Source organism: Suillus fuscotomentosus (genome assembly GCF_016647785.1).
Source record: "Suillus fuscotomentosus strain FC203 chromosome Unknown F5891scaffold_111, whole genome shotgun sequence".
Taxonomy (NCBI): Eukaryota; Fungi; Basidiomycota; class Agaricomycetes; order Boletales; family Suillaceae; genus Suillus; species Suillus fuscotomentosus.
In genome coordinates, this window is record NW_024539623.1 from 120,331 (window position 1) to 140,972 (window position 20,642).

Below are 20,642 nucleotides of genomic sequence, written 5' to 3' on the forward strand. Positions count from 1 at the left end.
GCCTGGGTGCCATATTTGGAACTACAGCTATTATTAACACTGGCAGCTGTCCTAAATAGGCCACATTGTCACACAAACCTTCGTGCTCGCTGTGCATGACAGCGAGCTCATGTATCTCGACAGTGGACACACTTCACAATGGCGGACATTTTTATATATGCAGCAACAAGTGTATATGGTGAGTTTCGAACATATTGCCCATGCTGAAAAGTAATTAAACATCAAAGGTAACCTGGAGAATGTCCTCAAGAATGCGCGACTGCTCTTCCCAATCAACTTCCACACCCTCCTCGTCATCCAGATCCACTATACCATCTTCCACATTTTCTGTAATGACAGGAACCAGCAGACGAGCAGGGATATACACAGCAGGTGCACTGCCACTTGCCCCAGGTGATTCTTCGCTAGTGACTCCAGGTGACAGTGATCCTGTAAAGCCATGTAGCTTGCTCATGCTGACTAGACGGCAAAAATGGTGTTCAGTGAAGCGAGCATATATGTTACAATGGACGCTAACTTGATATGCAAGTGCAGGATGGATGATTTGAAGTTGTTTTTCACACTTGCATAGGTATAAGTCCTCGTCTCGAAGGTATGTGACCATTCTCTTGACCTTGATATTGAGTCGCTGAATCTCTTCTCGTGCGTGTTGCATCTTGTAGTACGTATCCATGGCTAAACGACCGGTGGGGGTGGCCCAGGCATGTTGAGACACATCTTGGCGGGCATCTCAAAGAAGATCAAAGTCGGAGAGGAATGCATATTCAACGACCTCATCCCAGGAAAGAGATGGACGAGGTGGTGAAAGGGCACATGCTGCAGTGTTATAGCAGTTGAGTGCCATCTGAATAGCTGCAGAGCAAGCCTGCAAAGCTCTCCCAATGTGTTTTTGTAGTTTGTAGCCTAGATTAATGGTCAGCGCTAAGCTCACACTAATGCAAATATTTGTGACTTATCTGTCCCCGCACGGTTCATCTTTGATAGCTCAAAGATACGAGCAACTACTAAACCTTCCAAAGAGTCCAGGGCCCACTGAAACTTCCGATTTGCTACAAGGCAACCCACATCCTTCCATTCAATATCATCCGGCGTCCATCAACGAGTCACCCTGAGCTTCACTTCAAGGACTTTGAGATCTTTCTCATAGTTCTCGATGGCATGCCGATGTGCAGTTTCAATTCTGATAGTTGTAGCGATATCACGTGATCCAAACGAAGCACTGGATGGTGTGGATATGCTCCAAGGCACACTGGCAACATCCAGGTCTTTCCTGTTTCTTTTTGAGCTTTTTGGTTTCAAGAAAAAAACTACTACTCACTTGCTTGCAGTCATGTTGACAAGCTTCTGCCAGTATTCCATCTGTAATGTTTCCTGTTTTGGTTCCTGGTTCAACAACATTAGGTAAGCACATTCCTCGACCAGCCAGTTTTCGAAGATGCTATCATTGGTGATGCCAAGCTCACACATGAATTGCGGAAGCATTGACTGTCCATTGTGCAGAATACCAAGGGCCTGTGTATAATTGTTATATAGGAACGTAGCTACAAACAATGTCAGTTCACGCTTGTAATCAGTATGAATTGCTACGTACAAAGATTGGCATATACTTCGAAGTCATCAGTATGCTGAAAATAATTTGCAATAGCTTGGTGTCGGTGAAAAATACTTGAATAACAGACCAAAGATGTGAGTGTGTTTAATTTTGAGAATGTTTGTTCACAGCCCTCAAGATTTTCAAGTCCTAGACCTTTGACGTATGTAGTTAGATGATCAAGTTGACACAAGTGTTTGTGGGCGTGTCCATGAAAAGCACCGATGAGTGATGTATGGTTAAGCTCACACGCAGACTGACCCAGCACACTTTGATTGAGAGTAGTCTTGAACCTACAGCCAATATCATAGCCACCGCCTAAGTCCTTGCCAAAAACCTTGAGGAGTTTTGATACAACTGCCAAAGGATATTTGGATCTTAAAACAACAGTAAATAGCGAAATCTAAACATGAATGACTTACTGTTTGCCGCTTTGAACCATGTCCATGATAATAAGAGAGAATCCATGGCGACAGACGGCCATGAAAATTCCAGACTCATCAAACACACCCCACATTCTTCTGGTTTTTTCATCCTTCATGTTGTTCCAATGTCCAGCACATGGATTTTCCTAAGGATGAGTTAGTAGGCTGTAGACAAAAAGTGAGGCACCTTACCTTGTCGTCGACTGATAGCATGTCGACTGAAGAATCACCAGTGAAGCTATTTACGTAGTCCCTTGTTAAGTACTGGTCACCACCCACAGATTGTGTAGAAGGTAGCTCAGCAGACCTTGGTAGAGGAATGTCATTGTCGTCATCGAGGTACTCAGAGTCATCCCGTACAACCTTTTTAAGCACTTGCTTGAGCGAGTCATTGCCATCCATCGTATAGAGTAGATGGAATTTTAAAGTGTCTTCATCTTTGAGCGTGTAAGTACATGCTGGGCACACGTGCATCAGACACCAGTTAGAATTACTGCATCCAATGGCTTCGTGGACCAGTGATTTGACATCAGAGAGAGTCTGCAAGTACACGTCAAGCATGATCGAGAATTGGCATGAAAGATATCGGTGAAATTGAACCTAAGGCAGACTTGCGTCAATGTACCATGAGGAAGTGGGACTTGAGGTACTTATGCCTTGTAGGTCACATAGCATTTTCACATATGCCTGAATAGAGAAGTGTGGGTTGCGCTGGTGTGCAATATGATAAAAATTGAGGGCCTGCATTGTAACCCCAGTTGATGGGCTGATTGGTGAACACAGGACGACACCTTGCCGGACCAGTGCTGAAGCTATGAAAGAGTCGGTCAATAGAATAGTTAGAGGTAGCCTTTCAGTGTCTAATGCATAATGTGATGGCATCAACACAACTACACAATCAATAGCCTGAGAACCTTACAAAACACATCCACAATGTTGATGATAATCGATCCTGCATTTGCATCGACTGTTGTTCCAAATGTACCGCATGTGTCTCAATACTGTGAGAAGAACCCCCGACCATCTGAACCACCATTAGCAAGATTCCAGTCCAGGTAGGCGTGTGTTAGTGCTGACATTTGCTGGTCAAAGGCTTCCGTGCAACACCTAGTTCTGTCACGCCTGGTCCTATAGTCAGCTCGATGACCACAGGTCTGCGAATTTCTGCCGAGTCTTGTTAGCAGTGGTATGCCTAATTTACATAATGAACCCTCACCCTTTCCAGAAGTCACTGATTAATTGCCTGGTGAGTTCATGCAGCTCCCCACCCGCATGGCTAATGTTGACTGACTCTGATCTGTCCAACACACTACTTCCAAAATTGTCATCACCATTGAACCCATCGAACATGATGTTATCATCATTATGCTCTTGCAGCGCCTTGAGTGCACGTTTTTTTTTCAGCGTCATCGCTTCCAAAGTAAGTTTCATGAGTTCTGGAATCAATGCTACTGATGAAATGTACCTTGAATGCAAGATTTTTTGCAGATGCTTACTTCTGCTGCATGTGCAGCTATTTTTCTCGGACCCAGTACCTCCTGCATCAGACATAGCCCATGGTTTGGACCTCGGTGAGATATGACATGTCAAATCCTTTGTGAAGTGAGTCCTGTTCGATTTTTCAGATGTTTGTTGATATTTCCTTGTGCCATAGGACTTGTTTTTCAGAAGTTGTGGGTATGATAGACATATGCACGTGACTTTTTCTTGTTCTCTGCTGCGGTGCTGCACCTAAGACATCACTCAGTGCTCGCTCAATATATCTCAATCTATTGTGCAATGAGCTCCACTACACCTCAACCAGACAAGGTGCGTGTTACCCTAACCTCGTTCACTCTGACAATGCTAATCTATCCATACAGCATCAGATAATGTGCATGATCGCAGACACATCAAGACGGTGACTTGAACTCGGACCACACATACCGTGCAGACTCATACTTCCCGAATCATCACCTCTACGAAAACGACCATCGATGCTACTGAAACTGAGACTGTGAAAGAGAGAACTCAAACTGTGGACTCCACCGTTACTCATACCATCTCTGGCCCTGTGAGTACCATTATACATCTGTTGTGGGGATTACTCTCTTACATATACCGGCAGTCCAACCTCCCCATCCTGAATACTATGATAGAGATGCCAGACGCATCAGCTCCCTCGAGTCCGACCGAATTGACGGTATCCACCATCACCAGTACTTTGCAATCTGACCCTGCAAGCCCAGCTCAGTCAAGCCAGTCAAGCGAGGATCTGTGGGTGCAGCTTGAGGATCTCTCAGAGTATATGAATGCTGTCAATTTGAGTGAGGGAGAGGGCATGTAGAATACAATGTATTGATTATTGACGTAACACAAAGAATGTCTCACACACTCTCAGCTTCAAATCTAAGATCGATATTTTGCAATCATGTTAAATATTGCGCATGATGGTACCAGACACTGATGATAATATGATATGTTTAACACAAAGTTCGCAGTGTTTGTGCAGTTCGATTTGGCGCCGTTTGATAAAGCAGTGACGGAGCCAATGAACATAATGACATTATTGTTATTGTGAATATAATAGCTGCACTCAGACCTCAAGAGGAATGATTATGATCTAATGTAAGAGCACTAATGTAATGTACCAGAGTTCATTTGTGGATGAAGCATGTGTAATGCTCATTACAAGTGTTAGGATCATATACTGGATTTCATGGATTGTCACAATGTCATTCATGCACAACTGACAATTGCCACATGTAAACTCAATGTAAACTCATGTTCATGCTCATTTGAAACTACAACACACATTCACGGCTTTGGATCTGCACTGAATTGTCAAGGATACATGCTTTATTATCACTCTAAGTGCCACAATGTAAAAAAGACAAAGAAACTCAAAACCGAGACAAAATCCTGATGGTTAACATGTGTGCCACAGGCTGTACTGTGACTATTCAAAGTGTGAAGCGCCCAAGAATTTCAATTTACCTAGACACTATTTAGCAAATTCACACATTGTATCTTTGCTGTCCTTCAGGGTTGTCGTGAGTGATAACCAGTGTCATTCATGTGTTCTCAAATCACGATAAAATTGCAACAATAATACATGACACATGAAATGGAATGACTATCGTGAAACAACAAAACTACAACAAAATTAGAGTGTCTCCAAAAAGTATAAACAGAAAGATAACAGCCTTGCAGTTCCCACTGGAGTAAGTGTCGTCACAGATAGCCTTGGATGCAAGTATGAAAGCGGATATGAAAAGACGGTAGTAAGTGTCATCACAGATAATCTTGGATGCAAGTATGAAAGTGGATATGGAAAGACAGTAGTAAGTGTCATCACAGATAACCTTGGATGCGAGTATGAGAGCGGATACAGAAAGATGGTGAGTGGAGTAAGTAAGTGTTGTCACAGATGACCTTGGATGCGAGTATACAAGCGGATATGAAAAGACGGTAAGCGAAGAACGCGAAGGGAATAATGTAAGTTGGGAGGCTCACCTTGCTGGAGTAAGTGTCATCACAGATGACCTTGGATGTGAGCATGAAAGCGGATATGAAAAGATGGTAAGTGAAGAATGTGGGAAAGAATGTAAGTTGGGCAAGGCTCACCTTGCTGGTGAGTAGAGTAACTGTCGTTACAGATAACCTTGGATGTGAGCATGAAAGTGGATACGAAAAGACAGCGAGTGAAGAATGTGGAGGGAAGAATTGGGTAAGGCTCGCCTTGCTGGTGAGTGGAGTAAGTGTCATCACAGATGACCTTGGATGTGAGCATGAAAGTGGATATGAAAAGACAGTGAGCGAAGAATGCGGGGAAAAATGGAGTTGGGTAAGGCTCACCTTGCTGGTGGGTAGACTAAGTGTTGTCACAGATAACCTTGGATGCAAGCATGAAAGTGGATATGGAGAAAGTCTGCCTTGAGTCACTGGAGTAGGATGAGAGGAAGGTTAGTATGGAGGAATGAAGTTTAGTAAAGGATGGGTAACAAACCAAGTGCAAAACCCCAAAGCCTGCTTGTGGCTGTAAACGGGTCTGAGTATTGTTGTAGGCTGAGTAGACTCAGGTTTGGGAGGGATGAGACTTGGGAGGGTTAACCAGTGACACGCAATGTTGAATGTTGAACATTGAACGTGAAAGAAGGCAGAAGCATAGTATTTGTAATCGAAGGCGCAGGTATAGTGCTAAAAATAGTATCAACTGAACACACCTCGCTGTCAGCACATGTTGAAAGCCAAGTTTTCACCAACTTGAGATTCTCTTCTCTTCCGCCATTTCATGAGTATTATTCGTACCTAGTGCTCACTTAATATGTCTAAGGAGTCGAGGAACAGTGCTTCTACATTAGTTCAACGTGGCATGTTTCTCAGCCACTGGCTGTGGCTGCAGCACTATGGACTACATCAAGTTGGTCACCAGTATGCTTGTGAATGCCTCTTTTTTGCTTACCTGCTGACTTACTAATAGAAATTTACACTGTGCCTCCACCCTGTTAATTGCATGAGTCCATACTCAAACAGCAGTATGTCACATGTGCCACTGGCATCCATCTAATGTCATGCTCACTTTTTCTATCAACAAACATTATAGCCCACAATGGGGTACTTGCTATGCAAGTGCCTTGTATGCCTCCACCAAAACGATGCTCAATTCAAAGACCTTTGTATGTTGCCTCTGCATACCAGAGAGAATGTCCTCTCCTCATCTGTGCATGTGTCGATCATGATAGACTGCAGGTAAATGATTTATTTTATGAATTTCTGAAAGATTGACGTGTTTTTGAAAGGGGCATCACACCTTTGTTTACTGTTATTCTGGCTTATAGGTAGTGCAATTATTTGATGAATTTCTGAAAATTGACATGTTTTGAAAAGCACATCGCGTCCTCATTTACTTCCATCTACTGGCAGGTGCTCAATTTAATCTTTTCACGATGTATGATTTCAACTTTTCTGGTTGCAGATTTTCAGAAGATTCAATGCAGAATGGTGCTCAGCATCAGTCAGGTCAAGATGGACACATTTTTTTCTTTCGTTTTCTCATTTTTTGCACTCCAGAGTTGACAATGTCAGAAGACTTCAGATCACAATACTCTCAGTGTCAGTCAGGTAAGATGGACACATTTTTTTCTTGTCATCTGCTTGAGAGTTGATGATGGCAGGAGACTTCGGAACAGGACACTCTCAATACCAGACTTGGGATGGGTCGTCCCAAACTCCTGCTCCTTTCTCTTTCACATTCCCTCCACTCAACATCAACTGGGATGATCCAACTCTGTATGCTTGACTACCTCCCCTCAACAATTTCTTAGAAGCCGCTGACAATCCTGGACAATGCCACACTGAAAACGATATCAGCCAACCGGAGAGTCTAGTACAGGTCGAGGGTCACATGACCCAAGACAATCAATCCGCTGACAGTCCTGCACAACACAATCAACCTGCTGACGGTCCTGCACAACGCCACACTAAAAGTCAACCTCCGGAAAGTCTCGCACAACGGCACACTGAACATGTTCAAGGTAACACTAACGCACAGGACACTCTAGTCGGTGCAGCAACAGGCCTCGCATCTGATGCCAACAATTCGTCTTGAGTAGCAAGAAATCCCAACAGGCCCATCATTGAACCACGTGTCCCACTCAATCCTGTACAGAAAGCACGTGCAAACACTCAATGAGCATTTCATAAAATCTCCTCCCAACAAAGCAAAGAATCCGAGGAGGCACTGCACAGTTCGATTCAGCAGCTTCTGGCGGAGCAGGCACAGAGGATGAACGAGATTGCTCTGGAGCATGGTGTCTCTGTGGAGAAGGTGAAGACGCTGATGGGAGGCACTAAGCACTATACAGCGAGTTGAAGTGCACAACTGGAGAATGTGCTTATGCACGCCAAAGCCGAGGAAGTAAATAAAGGTAATGTGTTACATCTATTTGAACATTGGACTGGTGCCTCACAAGCACACCAGATCTACCATGGGGCGCCAAATATACTCCTGGAGACATCCATCAGATGGTGAAGGATGATAGGAACATGCAAGATCTGACAGAAGAGGAAAAAAAGGAGCTCGTTGACAAGCTCAATGAATATCAAGCCCTGCGCAACATGAGCATGTGTGCCATGAATACGGCGACTATGTGTGATGTTCAATCGACTTTAGACACCATCTTTAAAATGGTAAGTTGTATTCACTCCAAATGATTCTACCACTGACTGCATAAATATAGCTTGACAGTCTTGCTGTAAGAACCGGGATATATGCTTGCCTATTTGCCTCTCGTGGTCACATTTACAACACCACACAGGCCACATGGTTTGGGACTGACAACATTATGGATTTCTGGGAGGATATGCTGCAAGTGGAGGCCGATGAAATCACATGGAAGCTGGAGCAATGGGCATGCATTATAGGTCAAAGTATGTTATATTTCTTATCCTATGTTCTTTCTTTGTATGTAGGCTGATTTTCACATCACATTAGACATTGACGAACGCGAAACAGTGCAGAACATGCAGCGTGTCTGTACTCGCCTCCTCAACTCAGGACTTAGTACATTTTTCTTATCCTACTGAAACCAATACTGACTTCTACTGTTTAGGGACTATAGCCAAGAGACACGACATTTGTATCAACTACGCAAATTTCGATACCGTGATAAAGAAGAAGTTATCGATTGATATAAAGGGCTGGCCCAAAGGCATTGTTTTCCAATCCCCCACCAGTGTGAATGATCTCCATGCTCTTCTCAAGCTTCGAGGTGTGCTGAAGGATGGCTTCTGCCACTGGTTTCACATGACTCCCTGTCAGCATGACGAGTTCCATGCTCTACTGGATGCATGCTGTAAGAGGGGAGAAAAGGTTGGCAAACCATGCAAGAAGTGTGCTGACGCTGGGGTGCCTTGCAAACAGAAGGGGAAGGAGAATGCCCCTCCTAGAAAGCGGGCACAAGCACCGGGGTCATCGGCACAGGCTCCAAAGAGCACCAAATTCATTGACTCATCCAAGGAGGAGGAGAGCAGTGAGGACGAAGTTTAACTTGAGGTAGTTAGCTTTTGCAATGTTTTGAGCTCAAAAACTCCATTATTCTACCTAAAGCCCTTTGAAATTACATGTATATACCTCTAGCTACATGTCTATCAAAGTCTCCCCCAAATCCATGCTCTCCTTGGTGAGATACATGAGCTCACTGTCGTGCACAGCAAGCACGAAGGTTTGTGTGACAATGTGGCCTATTTAGGACAGCTGCCAGTGTTAATAATAGCTGTAGTTCCAAATATGGCACCCAGGCACTCGGGGAGGGATATAGCCGAGGCCCTCATAGGTACCTACCCTACCCAGCACCTTCTACAGTTCTAAAGACCCTCCTTTATTGACTAATTATTCATTTGGGCGGGGAGAGGCAAAAACATATCGACTTAGATACACCATCACACCCAGCTGTCACATCTAATTAGATCAGGTATGTGGGAACAACAGGTGTGCTGACATCTTACTTAGTAGGTGTTGCCGAGCAAACTTAGAAATGGCAGCTGTGACCAGCTGTGACAAAAGCACTGTGCTGTATGTACAGTTGTGGACAGGCAAAATCGACAATTTTGGTAGCCACCCAGGATAATTTTTTTGGGCCAAACCAAGGCCAGATCTAAACTCAGGAAGTGAAAATATGTCTAAAAACACTCCTCCGAAGTTTTTCCCATGAGATTTTGGGTACGGCCAAATTTTTGAGCAATTTGAACAATGTTGTGTACCCCTTTTGGGGGTCCGAGGCGCCCCCTGCAACTGATCTCTGGCCAGAATCATTTGTATTGGCTCAATTGAGTTGTATCTCAATTGAAAGCAGGCCACAAAAGGGAAAAGATGTAACATTTGGGGGCATATCGGAAGCAATTGTCTTGACACTTATTGAATTTTTAGCACTAAAAGGGCTCAATATTTTTTTGATGTTTCAACGGCATCACGCACAAGGTATCAAAAGGAAGCGATTGGTGTATTTTTGGTGATTTTAGCGATTTGTTTAGGGGTACGGCCAAATTTTTGGCCCCAGAAATTCTTAAATGGCAGTTTTTCAAAAATTTGTTCAAGCAAACTTGAACATTCGGTCCTTAATTAATATATTCTGTACTAAAAATGGGTTCTCGGCCATTTGTGCTGTCAGGAAAAATCCATTTTTGATGGTGTTCAAAATTGGTGGAGTTTGCTTGTCCGCAACTGTAGGTCTCTTAGGCATTTTTAAACACCGAATACTCCGATCGAAAATAGCCACCAAACATTCAAATGGATGATGTATGATGAACTCGTTAGTGAACCTTGCGCGCAGTGCACAACATGTTATCGGCTACAATTTCAACGCTATCCCCACCTGCTCACAATTTTGAGTGTTCTCTTCGTGAAGGCAGCTCAAACGTTATACCTTCAAAACATGAACATCTTTTGAGGATAATATATGCCGGTCACGACCTTGAGAGACAAATGTATATCGTAAGTAATTTCTTTATTTTACTATACGGCGCGAACACTAAGTTTCTGTAAGTTATCCCTCGACGGAATCGACGTAAACGATACCGAGCAAGATAAACTATTCACCATGTACAGCATTGACACGGTGCATTCCAGCTACCTAGCTGCACAGAGCCGAGTCCGTCAATACACCCAATTCGTGGCGATCTTGCAGCACTCTGAATGTGCATGGGCACAGAGAATCCAGGAGATGGGTCATGGAGTACCGGAACCGAACACGGGTCGTATGTCGGTTGACGGAATCAAGGAGCAAGTTGATGAGCAAGATATCCTGTTGGCGCGCACCATTGAAACGGTATTCGCTAACTACGCGGCAGCTCAAGATCGAGTCCGCCAGTACACTCAGTTCCTAACGATTCTGAAGTCCGAGGAAGATGCATGGGCCGAGAGATTTCAGGAGGCATCTTCTGTGATGCCTGGTTACGAGCCTGTGAGGTGTGATCACCCTAGGAAGGGTGATCTAATAAAGCCGTTGCTTTAAACTGAAGTAATGTCATCTCATTATTTCTAATTGTACTTTATCTCGATACATCATCATACTCATCCGCATATCCCTATCCCCATGCCGCAGTCATCAATTACAGTATGTAGTACTCCAAGCCAATAGTACTAATGTGATCGCGAAAATACACTGGTCTACAAATATGGGAATGCCTAACGAGGACGCCAATACACGTGCTCACTGTATGAGCGTAGATGGTCAAATTCAGAACACATTTTCGTTTACTTCACGCTCATGTACTAGTAATCCCAGTGGCTCATTATTATGACGATGATGGCAAGTGCTGACAGAGCTTTACAGACATTCCAGGAAGATCACAATGTAGTCACGGCCCTATGCTTGGGAGACCGTGACCGGACCTATGGACAATCTCGTCCTCGTACTCCTACTAGTACGGTAGTTAAACTAGAAACACTGGGAGATACTAATCATAGTACGAAACTGTTCGATATCAAAACTGTTCGCATAATATATGCTATTGACTGAATCTAGTAATGTCCAACGTGGATATACACTCTGAGTCAGCCGGATTTTGAATGTTTTCTCAAACCTCAGTACTTCATCCAGTCTATCATTGCGGTGTACTACTACTGCTAGCCACGATCACTCTGACTCGGAGGGCTTGGGGATGCGTTTTTCTCAGCCGTCTTGGATTCTGTTAGGAGTTATCTTAGTCTTTTCAATGGTATCCTGTGGTGCATCTCATTGCTCTTGGGAGAGGGATACTGACTTTCGTGGACTTGACCGACATCGCTCGATATGCAAATATTACCAGAAGGCAAGCACGCTAGCCGCGCAGAAACGAAGGGAACGAGCGAAGGATTCAATGAAGTCACTGCAACAATTGCCATCACAGACAACAAGTACTAGTACTGGGAATACTACTACTCTTGTGAGTCATATGTTCAACCTTCAACTACCACTAAGTTCGCTCATTGTCTGGTGCAGCCGCTTGGACCGATGCTATTTCAAAATCATCGTTATTTGAAACCCATCGCACGCTGCAAATCTCTCGCGGCTTGCATGCCAACAGAGCCCACGATTAACCCAGTTAGTCATGGTGTAGTTCGTACTTACGCCCCAACTTCTGCGTTCCAGGATACGAACGTTTTGGATGTTGCAATGGACGATATCGCCGAACAACATAATAATATGTTAGGTGTGCACCTTCATAACGCTTTGTGTCTGTTAAGTATAACACTTATAAATACTAGACCCAATGACTCGACATCCTTCGCGACGCACGGCTGGGCTAGTCCTGAGAGATTTCGTGGATCTTCTACCTGCCGATGAAGAAACAAACCCTTCAGACTGTCCTGGGAGTAATCTGTCTCCTGTAACTGAAAATTCAGAACCACCCCAGCGTAGAATTCGAAAAGTGATTTTGACACTCCGTAGATCCCTTCAAACGGCGTTTAACGCATTTGGACTTTGTCGACAATATCCAAGGCTACCCTCCTTCGAACCTGACAGATTGATCCTGTCTTCGCTACTAGCAGATTCGTGTCCAACGACTAGCGATGCGGGTGACGCCCAGACACCCAGACTATCTCTCGAACCCCCTTATCCCTTCCCCAACATGACCACCTACCGTCTCATGGCATGGATGCACTCTGGCAGCCATCAGAAATCGGAAACTGAAGTGTCACGTCTCGTTAAAGACGTCATTCGGGCCGAGGACTTCAATCCTAGTGATCTGGATGGATTTACAGTGAAGAGGAGTTTGCGCGCATTGGACAACGGAGGAAAGGAGACCGTCACGTTTCCCGATGACTGGCTAAAGACGGATATCACTCTCGACATACCCACAAAGTCGAAAGACGACCAATCCACGGCATTTATCGTTCCGGGCTTCCATTATCGACCACTTGTAGGCGTTATTCGTTCGGCATTTGCTGACATCCAAGCCAATGCCTTCCATCTTCTTCCTTTCAAGCGGCTGTGGAGGGACCCCTTATCGGATGGCCATCAAGAACGCGTGTTCGACGAGCTCTACACCTCTGACTCGTGGCTTCAGGCCCAGGATGATCTACATAGGCAGCCAAAAGAACATGGCTGCTCACTCGAACGCGTCATTGCTGGACTAATGTTCTTCTCCGACGCGACTCATCTCGCAACCTTCGGAACTGCCAAAGCATGGCCCCTTTATCTGTACTTTGGAAATTTAACTAAGTATGCAAGCTCAGCACCCAAATCTGGTGCGTGCCATCTTGTCGGATTTTTTCCTTTGGTATGTTCATTGTTTCCAGTATCGTATGTCTCTCTCAAGTTGGATTTTTAGCTCCCGGATCGTGTCAAGGACGTTCTCAGCCTCTTACCCCAGATATCGAAAAGTGGTATAACAGCCCTTCACACGCATTGTCGACGGGACTTATTTCATGCATGCTGGAAACACTTGCTAGATGCGGAGTTCCTTGAAGCCTACCGCCATGGAATTGTACTCCGGTGTCCGGATGGCATATTAAGAAGAGTTTTTCCGCGTATATTCACTTACTCGGCTGATTATCCAGAAAAGTACGCTTTTTCCGTGTTCTTATCGAAATACTGATCAATATTTCAGGGTTTTAATAGCGGCAATCAAGGACATGGGCTCTTGCCCGTGTCCACGCTGTCTCATGCCGAAAGCCGCGTTTGATCTTCTGGGCTTGGTGAAAGACATGCGAGATCGCCTAACTAACCTTCGGACCTACTGTCTGGAGAAGGTAATTAGCGCGCGCGGATTCATTTATGAGTCTGGAAACACTGTCGACGGCTCAAAGGTGCAGGCAACTCTTGGGGAAGGGTCATGGGTGCCAACTCTGGTGAGTACCTTTGATATCAACTTCGTTTAGTACCTGACTTTCGACTAGAACTCGTTTGTAGAAAAACTCGGACCCTTAGGATTTGATGCCTTTCGCATGCTAGTTGTCGACTTTATGCACGAATGTGAGCTAGGAACATGGAAGGCTTTATTCACACACCTCATCCGTTTACTGCATGCGATTCCTGGCGGTGACCGTCTGGTTGCGACTCTCGACAACAGGTTTGTCGCACATAACTCTCCTCACGGATTTCGAAATGATGGTGTTGATATTAGATTTCGCTGTATCCCGTCATATGGCAACGGGGTCATACGCAAATTTGCTAATAACACCTCCGAGATGAAAAGACTCGCAGCGCGAGACTTTGAAGACATTTTGCAGGTCCGTCTTTTTGGCCAAGTTGTCGATGCGCGTTTTTGACATCTATCTCAGTGTGCTATGCCGGTCTTCGAAGGCCTTTTTCCACCAGACCACGATGAAATTATACAGACACTTTTGTATAGGTTTGCCCAATGGCATGCTCTCGCAAAATTAAGGATGCATTCCGAGAGCACTTTGTCAGTGTTGGATGAGACTTTCAAGCGCCTCACACGTCAACTGCGCAAGTTCCGAAATTTTACTTGTAGTGCGTTCACCACCGTGGAGTTGCCGAAAGAAAGGGCTGCTCGCGAGCGCAAGGCCGCCCGTCAACGCTTAGCCTCAGATATTCCAGATGCGGGGAGTGGCGGCCGAAGGACCAAGAAATTCAACATGAATACTTACAAGTTCCACGCCATGGGGGATTATCTACAGGCAATCCAGCTCTTTGGGACGATAGATTCGTTTACATCGCAAATTGTACGTGAATATCCATTTTATATATATTCCATCTCAATTTGATCTCGGGGCAGGGAGAGTTAGCGCATAGAGCGCTAAAAGCCTTTTATCCATTAACTAGTAAACTAGATACCCCAGCGCAACTCGCCAAGCACGAGCATCGTCGTCGCGTCCTTTGGCGAGTGTCTCAGACGGCTCATAGTTTGTACACCAGCGAGCAAATGCCGGTCGACCTGCCCGCAACGTTCAACCTGAAAGACCACCACTACATACCGACGCTTAGCCGAAATAATCCGATGGATATCTTCCGTTTTCTTCGTGGCCATAATAATGACCCAGCTGTAACAGTAGGTACTGGTATTCATTGCTGTTCATCTTGCTCACGACAATGTGCAGGCATTCGTGCCCAAACTCAAGAATCATTTACTATATCGCCTTCGAAAGTTAGATATCACACATTGTGATCATGTGTTCACTAACGAGGAGCGCAATTCAGTGATCATCTCGGACAACAGACTATATGTTGTCCAAACAATGCAGGTATGTTGTATGCATCATGACTTTCGTTAGTTTCCGATCATTCATTTTCACAGGTCCATTATACTACTTACGACCTGCGACGAGAATATGACACTATAAATTCTCGGACGCACCGTGATGTTATGGTGTTATCTGGGGAAACAAATCCTCGGCACCCGTACTGGTATGCCCGCGTTCTGGGTATCTATTACCTGGATGTAATGCTGAATAACGATGGTCCGGTCAAGAAGCAACAAATCGAAGTGCTTTATGTTAGATGGCTGGCACCCATGACTGGCCATCGGTCAGGGATGAACTGCGCCCGACTTCCAAAGATTGCCTTCGTTGAAGAAACTGACTGTGATGCCTTCGGGTTTCTAGATCCCGGCCAAGTCATCCGAGCTGCCCACTTAATTCCGGCTTTCGTTTGTGGGCGCGGGACGACCTCGCTTCGCCCAGGAAAGTCATTCACATGTCAAGATGATGAGTCAGACGATTGGGAGGCTTACTATGTTGGCATGTGAGTGCAATTCTTATCTTCCTCTCCTTACTCGAACTGACGACTGCTTAGATTCGTCGACAGGGACATGTTCATGCGTTATACGCCCTATGGGATTGGACATCCTACCGTCCTGCGCGAGATGACGAGGGATTGTACCAATGCAGACCTCGCGGATAGCCCACAATCGGACGTTAACGAGGTTCAACTCTGTGAGGGCGACAGCGAGAAGGGTGGAAGTGATGACGAAGGAGGACCTGGAGGGGAGGAAGAAGACGAAGACGACGACGATACAGACGAAGAGGAGTACGATGATGATCCGGATAATGAAGGGATGGCAGATGGTGAGGACGGCGTCGACGAGGAAGACGACCATGTGTTTTTCTAGCACCAGAGGAAGTTTTGACTGGTGATAGAGGCAAGCGAGAGAGATTACGAAAACTGATTCAATGTATACAGGATACCTTGACCTTCTGAATACCGTGATAAGATTCGATATAGAGCACTGAGTACTGAGGCTTGAACTCTCTGACTGGCGCGCTCCCTACCTTAATCCCGGTTCTCTTGTTTCCTTGTATTTATCAACGAGATTGAGAGGGGTGCGCTGCTGTGCCTTCCCTACTGCGATGACAACATACCAGATATTTGTTACAAAATGTAATACTATTCTAGATCTGTTGACAAGTGCCAAAGGCACCTCCCACAAGAAGGTCTTGAATGATATTCTAGTTCCGAACGCACATAACGAAAAATGAGAGCATCCGAGAAGTATGAGGGGAGTGCGCTGTTATCCTATGTTAGTCTTCATTGCCGTACGTCGCGACTTCGTTACGAAGTCCCACACTATTCTACATTCGTCGACGAATGCTAAAGGCACCTCCCACGAGAATGTCTTGGATGAGATTATAATGCAAGGCATAAGTAAGACAAATCGACAATGCTCAAAAAGATCACCGCCAGTATGCTACCACCCCTTGTTGGCAACAATGCAGGGGTATCACCACATTGTCGTGCAATGCTGATATTAATCTGAATTTGCAAGCATTGATGGATATGTATGTGCAACTCAAAATTTTCACTACATAAATGATTATATCTAGCAGGAGCAAAATTATATCCTTCTACAGTTCGCATGGCTACAATATCAAGGTCTCATCAATTCACTGATGCACGCTTGTGGAGCACACAGTTACACCAGCAGATAGGACAGGCGCTCGAACGCCACTTGGGTTTCCTGCGTTGCGATTTCTCCCGGTGAAGAACTGCTCGCGAGTGGAGACGGTTATGGAAATGTTCGTCTCTGGTCGATCAAGAACACACTTCCTGGAGCATTCAGGATGGATTTGTCATGCCTTGCGCGTCACGCACATTCGTCGTTGTTTTAACATTTGTGATGATGTTCGTAGTCATCGAGCTTAGCCCTTCGTCTTGTCTCGGGTACGAATTGAAGCATACAGCGCTTCGTGGAGCACAATGCTATGATGATACATTCAAGGTCTTCGCAATCATGTTCTCCAAGTTGGATGATGCTCCCGACCCGGATACGACGCAAGCCCCACAGAATTCAAGCGCTGACTTGAAGATGACTTGTAGAGCTACGCCAACAATATGTCAGTCCATCTGAAGTAGAAGATGCTATTCGACGAGCTATTCACGGCCAATTGGAAAACGTCCCTCTTCGTCTAATCAACACATCTACCGGACGTTTGTGCAATCGGGACACGCAGATCAACGCATTCACGGACAGCAGAGTACAAAGAGCCTTTCCATTCATTGGACATGCATAGGCCCCTCCAAAGGGAGCCTATCAAAGAAGCGGTCGCAAAGTACTTTAGCTGGGTCATGTTGTCTCATAGATGGGAAATTGCAGAGCTACGTCTCTATCAGATAACATCAAATAACTTAAACAAGTACGTGAAATAGATACAAACAAATTCTCCCACCCCTGCAGACTACCCGCCAATCGCAAAAAACATATCGAGAATGTCCTGCACTAAACACTACTGCTAGTTTCCACATGGACGCGTTCTTGGAAAGCAATCGAAGTCATAGCGGTAGCTATATCGGAGTCGGCCACGAGTTTGGCGTTATATTCTCGAATGCTAAGGATGAGGCGTGGTCCCAGCACAGACAGCTGCATCACCTGAAACATTTGAGCGAAACCAAGGTAAATCTGAACGTCCAGGGAATATATGTCCTATAGAATTGATGAATCATGGATGCACGTAGAGGGTCGATGACAGATCGGCATACCCCTGCGAGCGACGAAGAGAATAAACTAGTGATCTGGAAGCAAGAGATGGCCAAAAAACTAGCATGTGCAAACTTCAGTGGAATAAGAAAGGCACGTTCACGTTATGAGCTCACATTGCAAAGAAACTAACGTGAGTTTGCATTAACACTGTGAAACAGTCCCCCATGATACCTCCTGTTGAGTGTTGTCGCAGTTCACGGAAGTGCTTTACAGAAATCCGGACCGCGAGACACAGTGAAAGGACCTCCCATACAGTGCCAAGTATCCAAGTGATAGAAAACAGAAATAAGGAATCTCCCGAATTGACAAACACGCACAGATGAGTCCCGGAGAGAATGGTTTCCTCTAGTATTTGTCAATGAGGGTGGTGCTGTTAAATCTTTCATACATGATTAAAGCTTACCCACTGAAATATGGCTTATCGGTATTGCGATCATTACTGCATTGGCAATTCTGATGGCCAGAAAGATAACAACGAGAAATATCAGCATCTTTCTGGATCGCTGATGCATGGCATGCAGCCGAGTGATCATGATGACTTGGATGAAGTTTCAATCAAGTCAATATCACAGAATCAGGAAGGTGTATAACTCACTGCCCAGTATTACGTTTACAACGTCACCCGTCCAATTAAATGTGTCGTACATGATAAGGCCTGATAAATCCAGCAAACATCAGTCACTAGTTTCTGAGGATCACAGGCATGAAGCAAACTCACAACTGTGGGAGTCGTTATGTTGAATCAACGAGTTGTTCGAGAATATAACTCACCCCTACATGGTAGTTCAGTCGTTTGGACAGGAATGGAAGGCATCGGAGTGGAATACTCACTAAATTTGTCATTGAGAATGTTGGAAGATTGCCTGTATGCCTCACATCACAAGAAAGAAACAGAATCTATGCTAGGAGACATACCCAACATGTTGATCCTAATCGTGAGAGATGGGTAATGAGCGCAACACCAATGACTTAGACATCGAGACGTACACGCCAAATCCTATTCCAAGATATCGTGCCTAGAATAATTTCGCGTCAGTACGAGTTGCTAACAATGCTTGAAAGCATAAGCTACATACAACAAGATACAGAACGGTCATCAGCGACCAGCGTTGTCTCTGCCATGAATTAGTTGTGGTATTTTCACATCGTTCTTTTGACGTGGGAGTCCGCTCACCCAGATCAGTTCCAGCTACATATAAAACTGCTGTCAGCGAGATGGCTGCTCCTGTAATGGTGTCGACCCACCTCTTGTCCGAACGTAAGTCCTAGAAATCCCATAATGTTAGTGGTCTTTTCATACTTAATCTCGCTCACCCCAATCATACACTACTGCACCACATGCGGCAACTACGAAACCATAGCCAAGGTTAATCAAGTTATCACAGTCATCATGCGGCTGGCTCTCCACGAACCTTGGAAATAGCTGCTAATAAGATTCGCATTGATGACTGGCCACCAACTGGGATCGTTCGAGACTAAAGTCATACTATTAGAAACGGGAGTGAGCGAGCGGGAAAATTCAGTGGACGTATAACAATCGCATGCGTACTTAATATACGACCATCTAGCGCTTACATTACCGAATTAAGGTGTCCATGTCAGGGATGATATGATATCTGAAATTGAAGTGTTTCAGCATGATGAATCCGGGTAGAAAGGGAATGTGCCATCGGGAATGTATCGTCTTACGACAGGAGCACAGGTCTAATTGTACGTGCTGATTAATACGGACGCGACAAAAAGGAACTCCTTGTCATAAAACACGATCACTGATGGGCATCGATGCTTGAGTGGCGACGAAGGCAGTTTCTATTATACGTGACAATTGTGGCTGTGGTGTACTGGAAGTTCCCGAAGGTAAGTTTTGATATGCTATTGTGTCCTAAGCTCCCTCGATCGAGGCATTCACTTGATACATGCCTTCGCCTATGGTCCTACTGATTTATTGCTGCCGCCCTCAATTGCACGTCCGCTGGACCGGAAATATACTTTGCTCTGTTCAGTGTCCAGTTGGCTATCCTGAGTTGTCGCTCTCATCAACCTAGTGTGGGCCCATTTTCAATGCAACATTCACAAGGACGTTCACGATGTGACTCTATATGCAATGCTCTTGCATCGCATTCAAATTTTGCAGGATTAGCCCGAAAATCTACCATCTCGATCAAGTGCTGACTTGGTACCACAACAGGTCCATCAGCAAAAGTGGCGCACCCTGGTCGGGCATTCCCAGGCTTGGCAAGACCCCCCTTGCCTAACGGACCTCACCGAGCACCATATAGAGAACTACTACAAGGCTGTTCGAAGCACAGGTCTTGAGGCGCGTATGTACGAACACGGAACGAATTTCTCACATAAACGCCGCACTGCTCAGGCATATATCCTTGAATACGAGTAGGACTCGGATCTATTCATGTGCTCAGTGGTGTGTAAGTACACTCTCATGTCAGTGACGAACGAGAATATGCAACTCCTTCGACTTCAAAATTTCGAGCAAATTTTGGCTAATCATTATGACTAGTTCATTTGTTCCTCACTCTGAATCATCCGTTTTGTTTCAACGACACTTGGAAATTAGCTTCAAGTCGGACCGTCTGCACTCGCTTGCTATTCACTCTCGTCGTCCCAGTTCCAACGCCGTTGATGGCACTGCAGTACCAGATCCACTTGGGCACAATGGAGTAGCTTGATCAATGAGCAAACAAAGTTCTGCTAAAAGTGCTCAG

The 20,642-nt window shown here is 45.1% G+C and overlaps 4 protein-coding genes across 4 annotated transcripts; 3 read left to right on the forward strand and 1 right to left on the reverse strand.

Moving 5' to 3' along the window:
• Positions 1-214: 214 nt before the first annotated feature.
• On the reverse strand, positions 215-3,366 carry F5891DRAFT_1131416 (uncharacterized protein; the record flags this gene model as incomplete). The annotated part of the gene is made up of 12 exons (XM_041364666.1): positions 215-327; positions 385-729; positions 796-903; positions 969-1,068; positions 1,108-1,270; positions 1,319-1,541; positions 1,592-1,968; positions 2,014-2,162; positions 2,209-2,616; positions 2,698-2,930; positions 3,038-3,180; positions 3,233-3,366. 12 exons carry the CDS (start codon positions 3,364-3,366, stop codon positions 215-217), a joined length of 2,496 nt encoding a protein of 831 aa, XP_041218582.1.
• A 429-nt stretch (positions 3,367-3,795) lies between these two features.
• On the forward strand, positions 3,796-4,342 carry F5891DRAFT_1196976 (uncharacterized protein; the record flags this gene model as incomplete). Its single annotated transcript, XM_041368406.1, has 3 exons — positions 3,796-3,825; positions 3,950-4,069; positions 4,124-4,342. 3 exons carry the CDS (start codon positions 3,796-3,798, stop codon positions 4,340-4,342), a joined length of 369 nt encoding a protein of 122 aa, XP_041218583.1.
• A 3,698-nt stretch (positions 4,343-8,040) lies between these two features.
• Positions 8,041-8,920, forward strand: F5891DRAFT_913702 (uncharacterized protein; the record flags this gene model as incomplete). The annotated part of the gene is made up of 4 exons (XM_041373668.1): positions 8,041-8,187; positions 8,238-8,427; positions 8,492-8,560; positions 8,610-8,920. Coding segments are annotated over 4 exons (717 nt in total), but the record flags the coding sequence as incomplete, so codon positions are not given.
• Positions 8,921-10,336: 1,416 nt separating this feature from the next.
• On the forward strand, positions 10,337-11,009 carry F5891DRAFT_1196979 (uncharacterized protein; the record flags this gene model as incomplete). The annotated part of the gene is made up of 2 exons (XM_041368407.1): positions 10,337-10,489; positions 10,542-11,009. 2 exons carry the CDS (start codon positions 10,337-10,339, stop codon positions 11,007-11,009), a joined length of 621 nt encoding a protein of 206 aa, XP_041218585.1.
• Between the last annotated feature and the right edge of the window lie 9,633 nt (positions 11,010-20,642).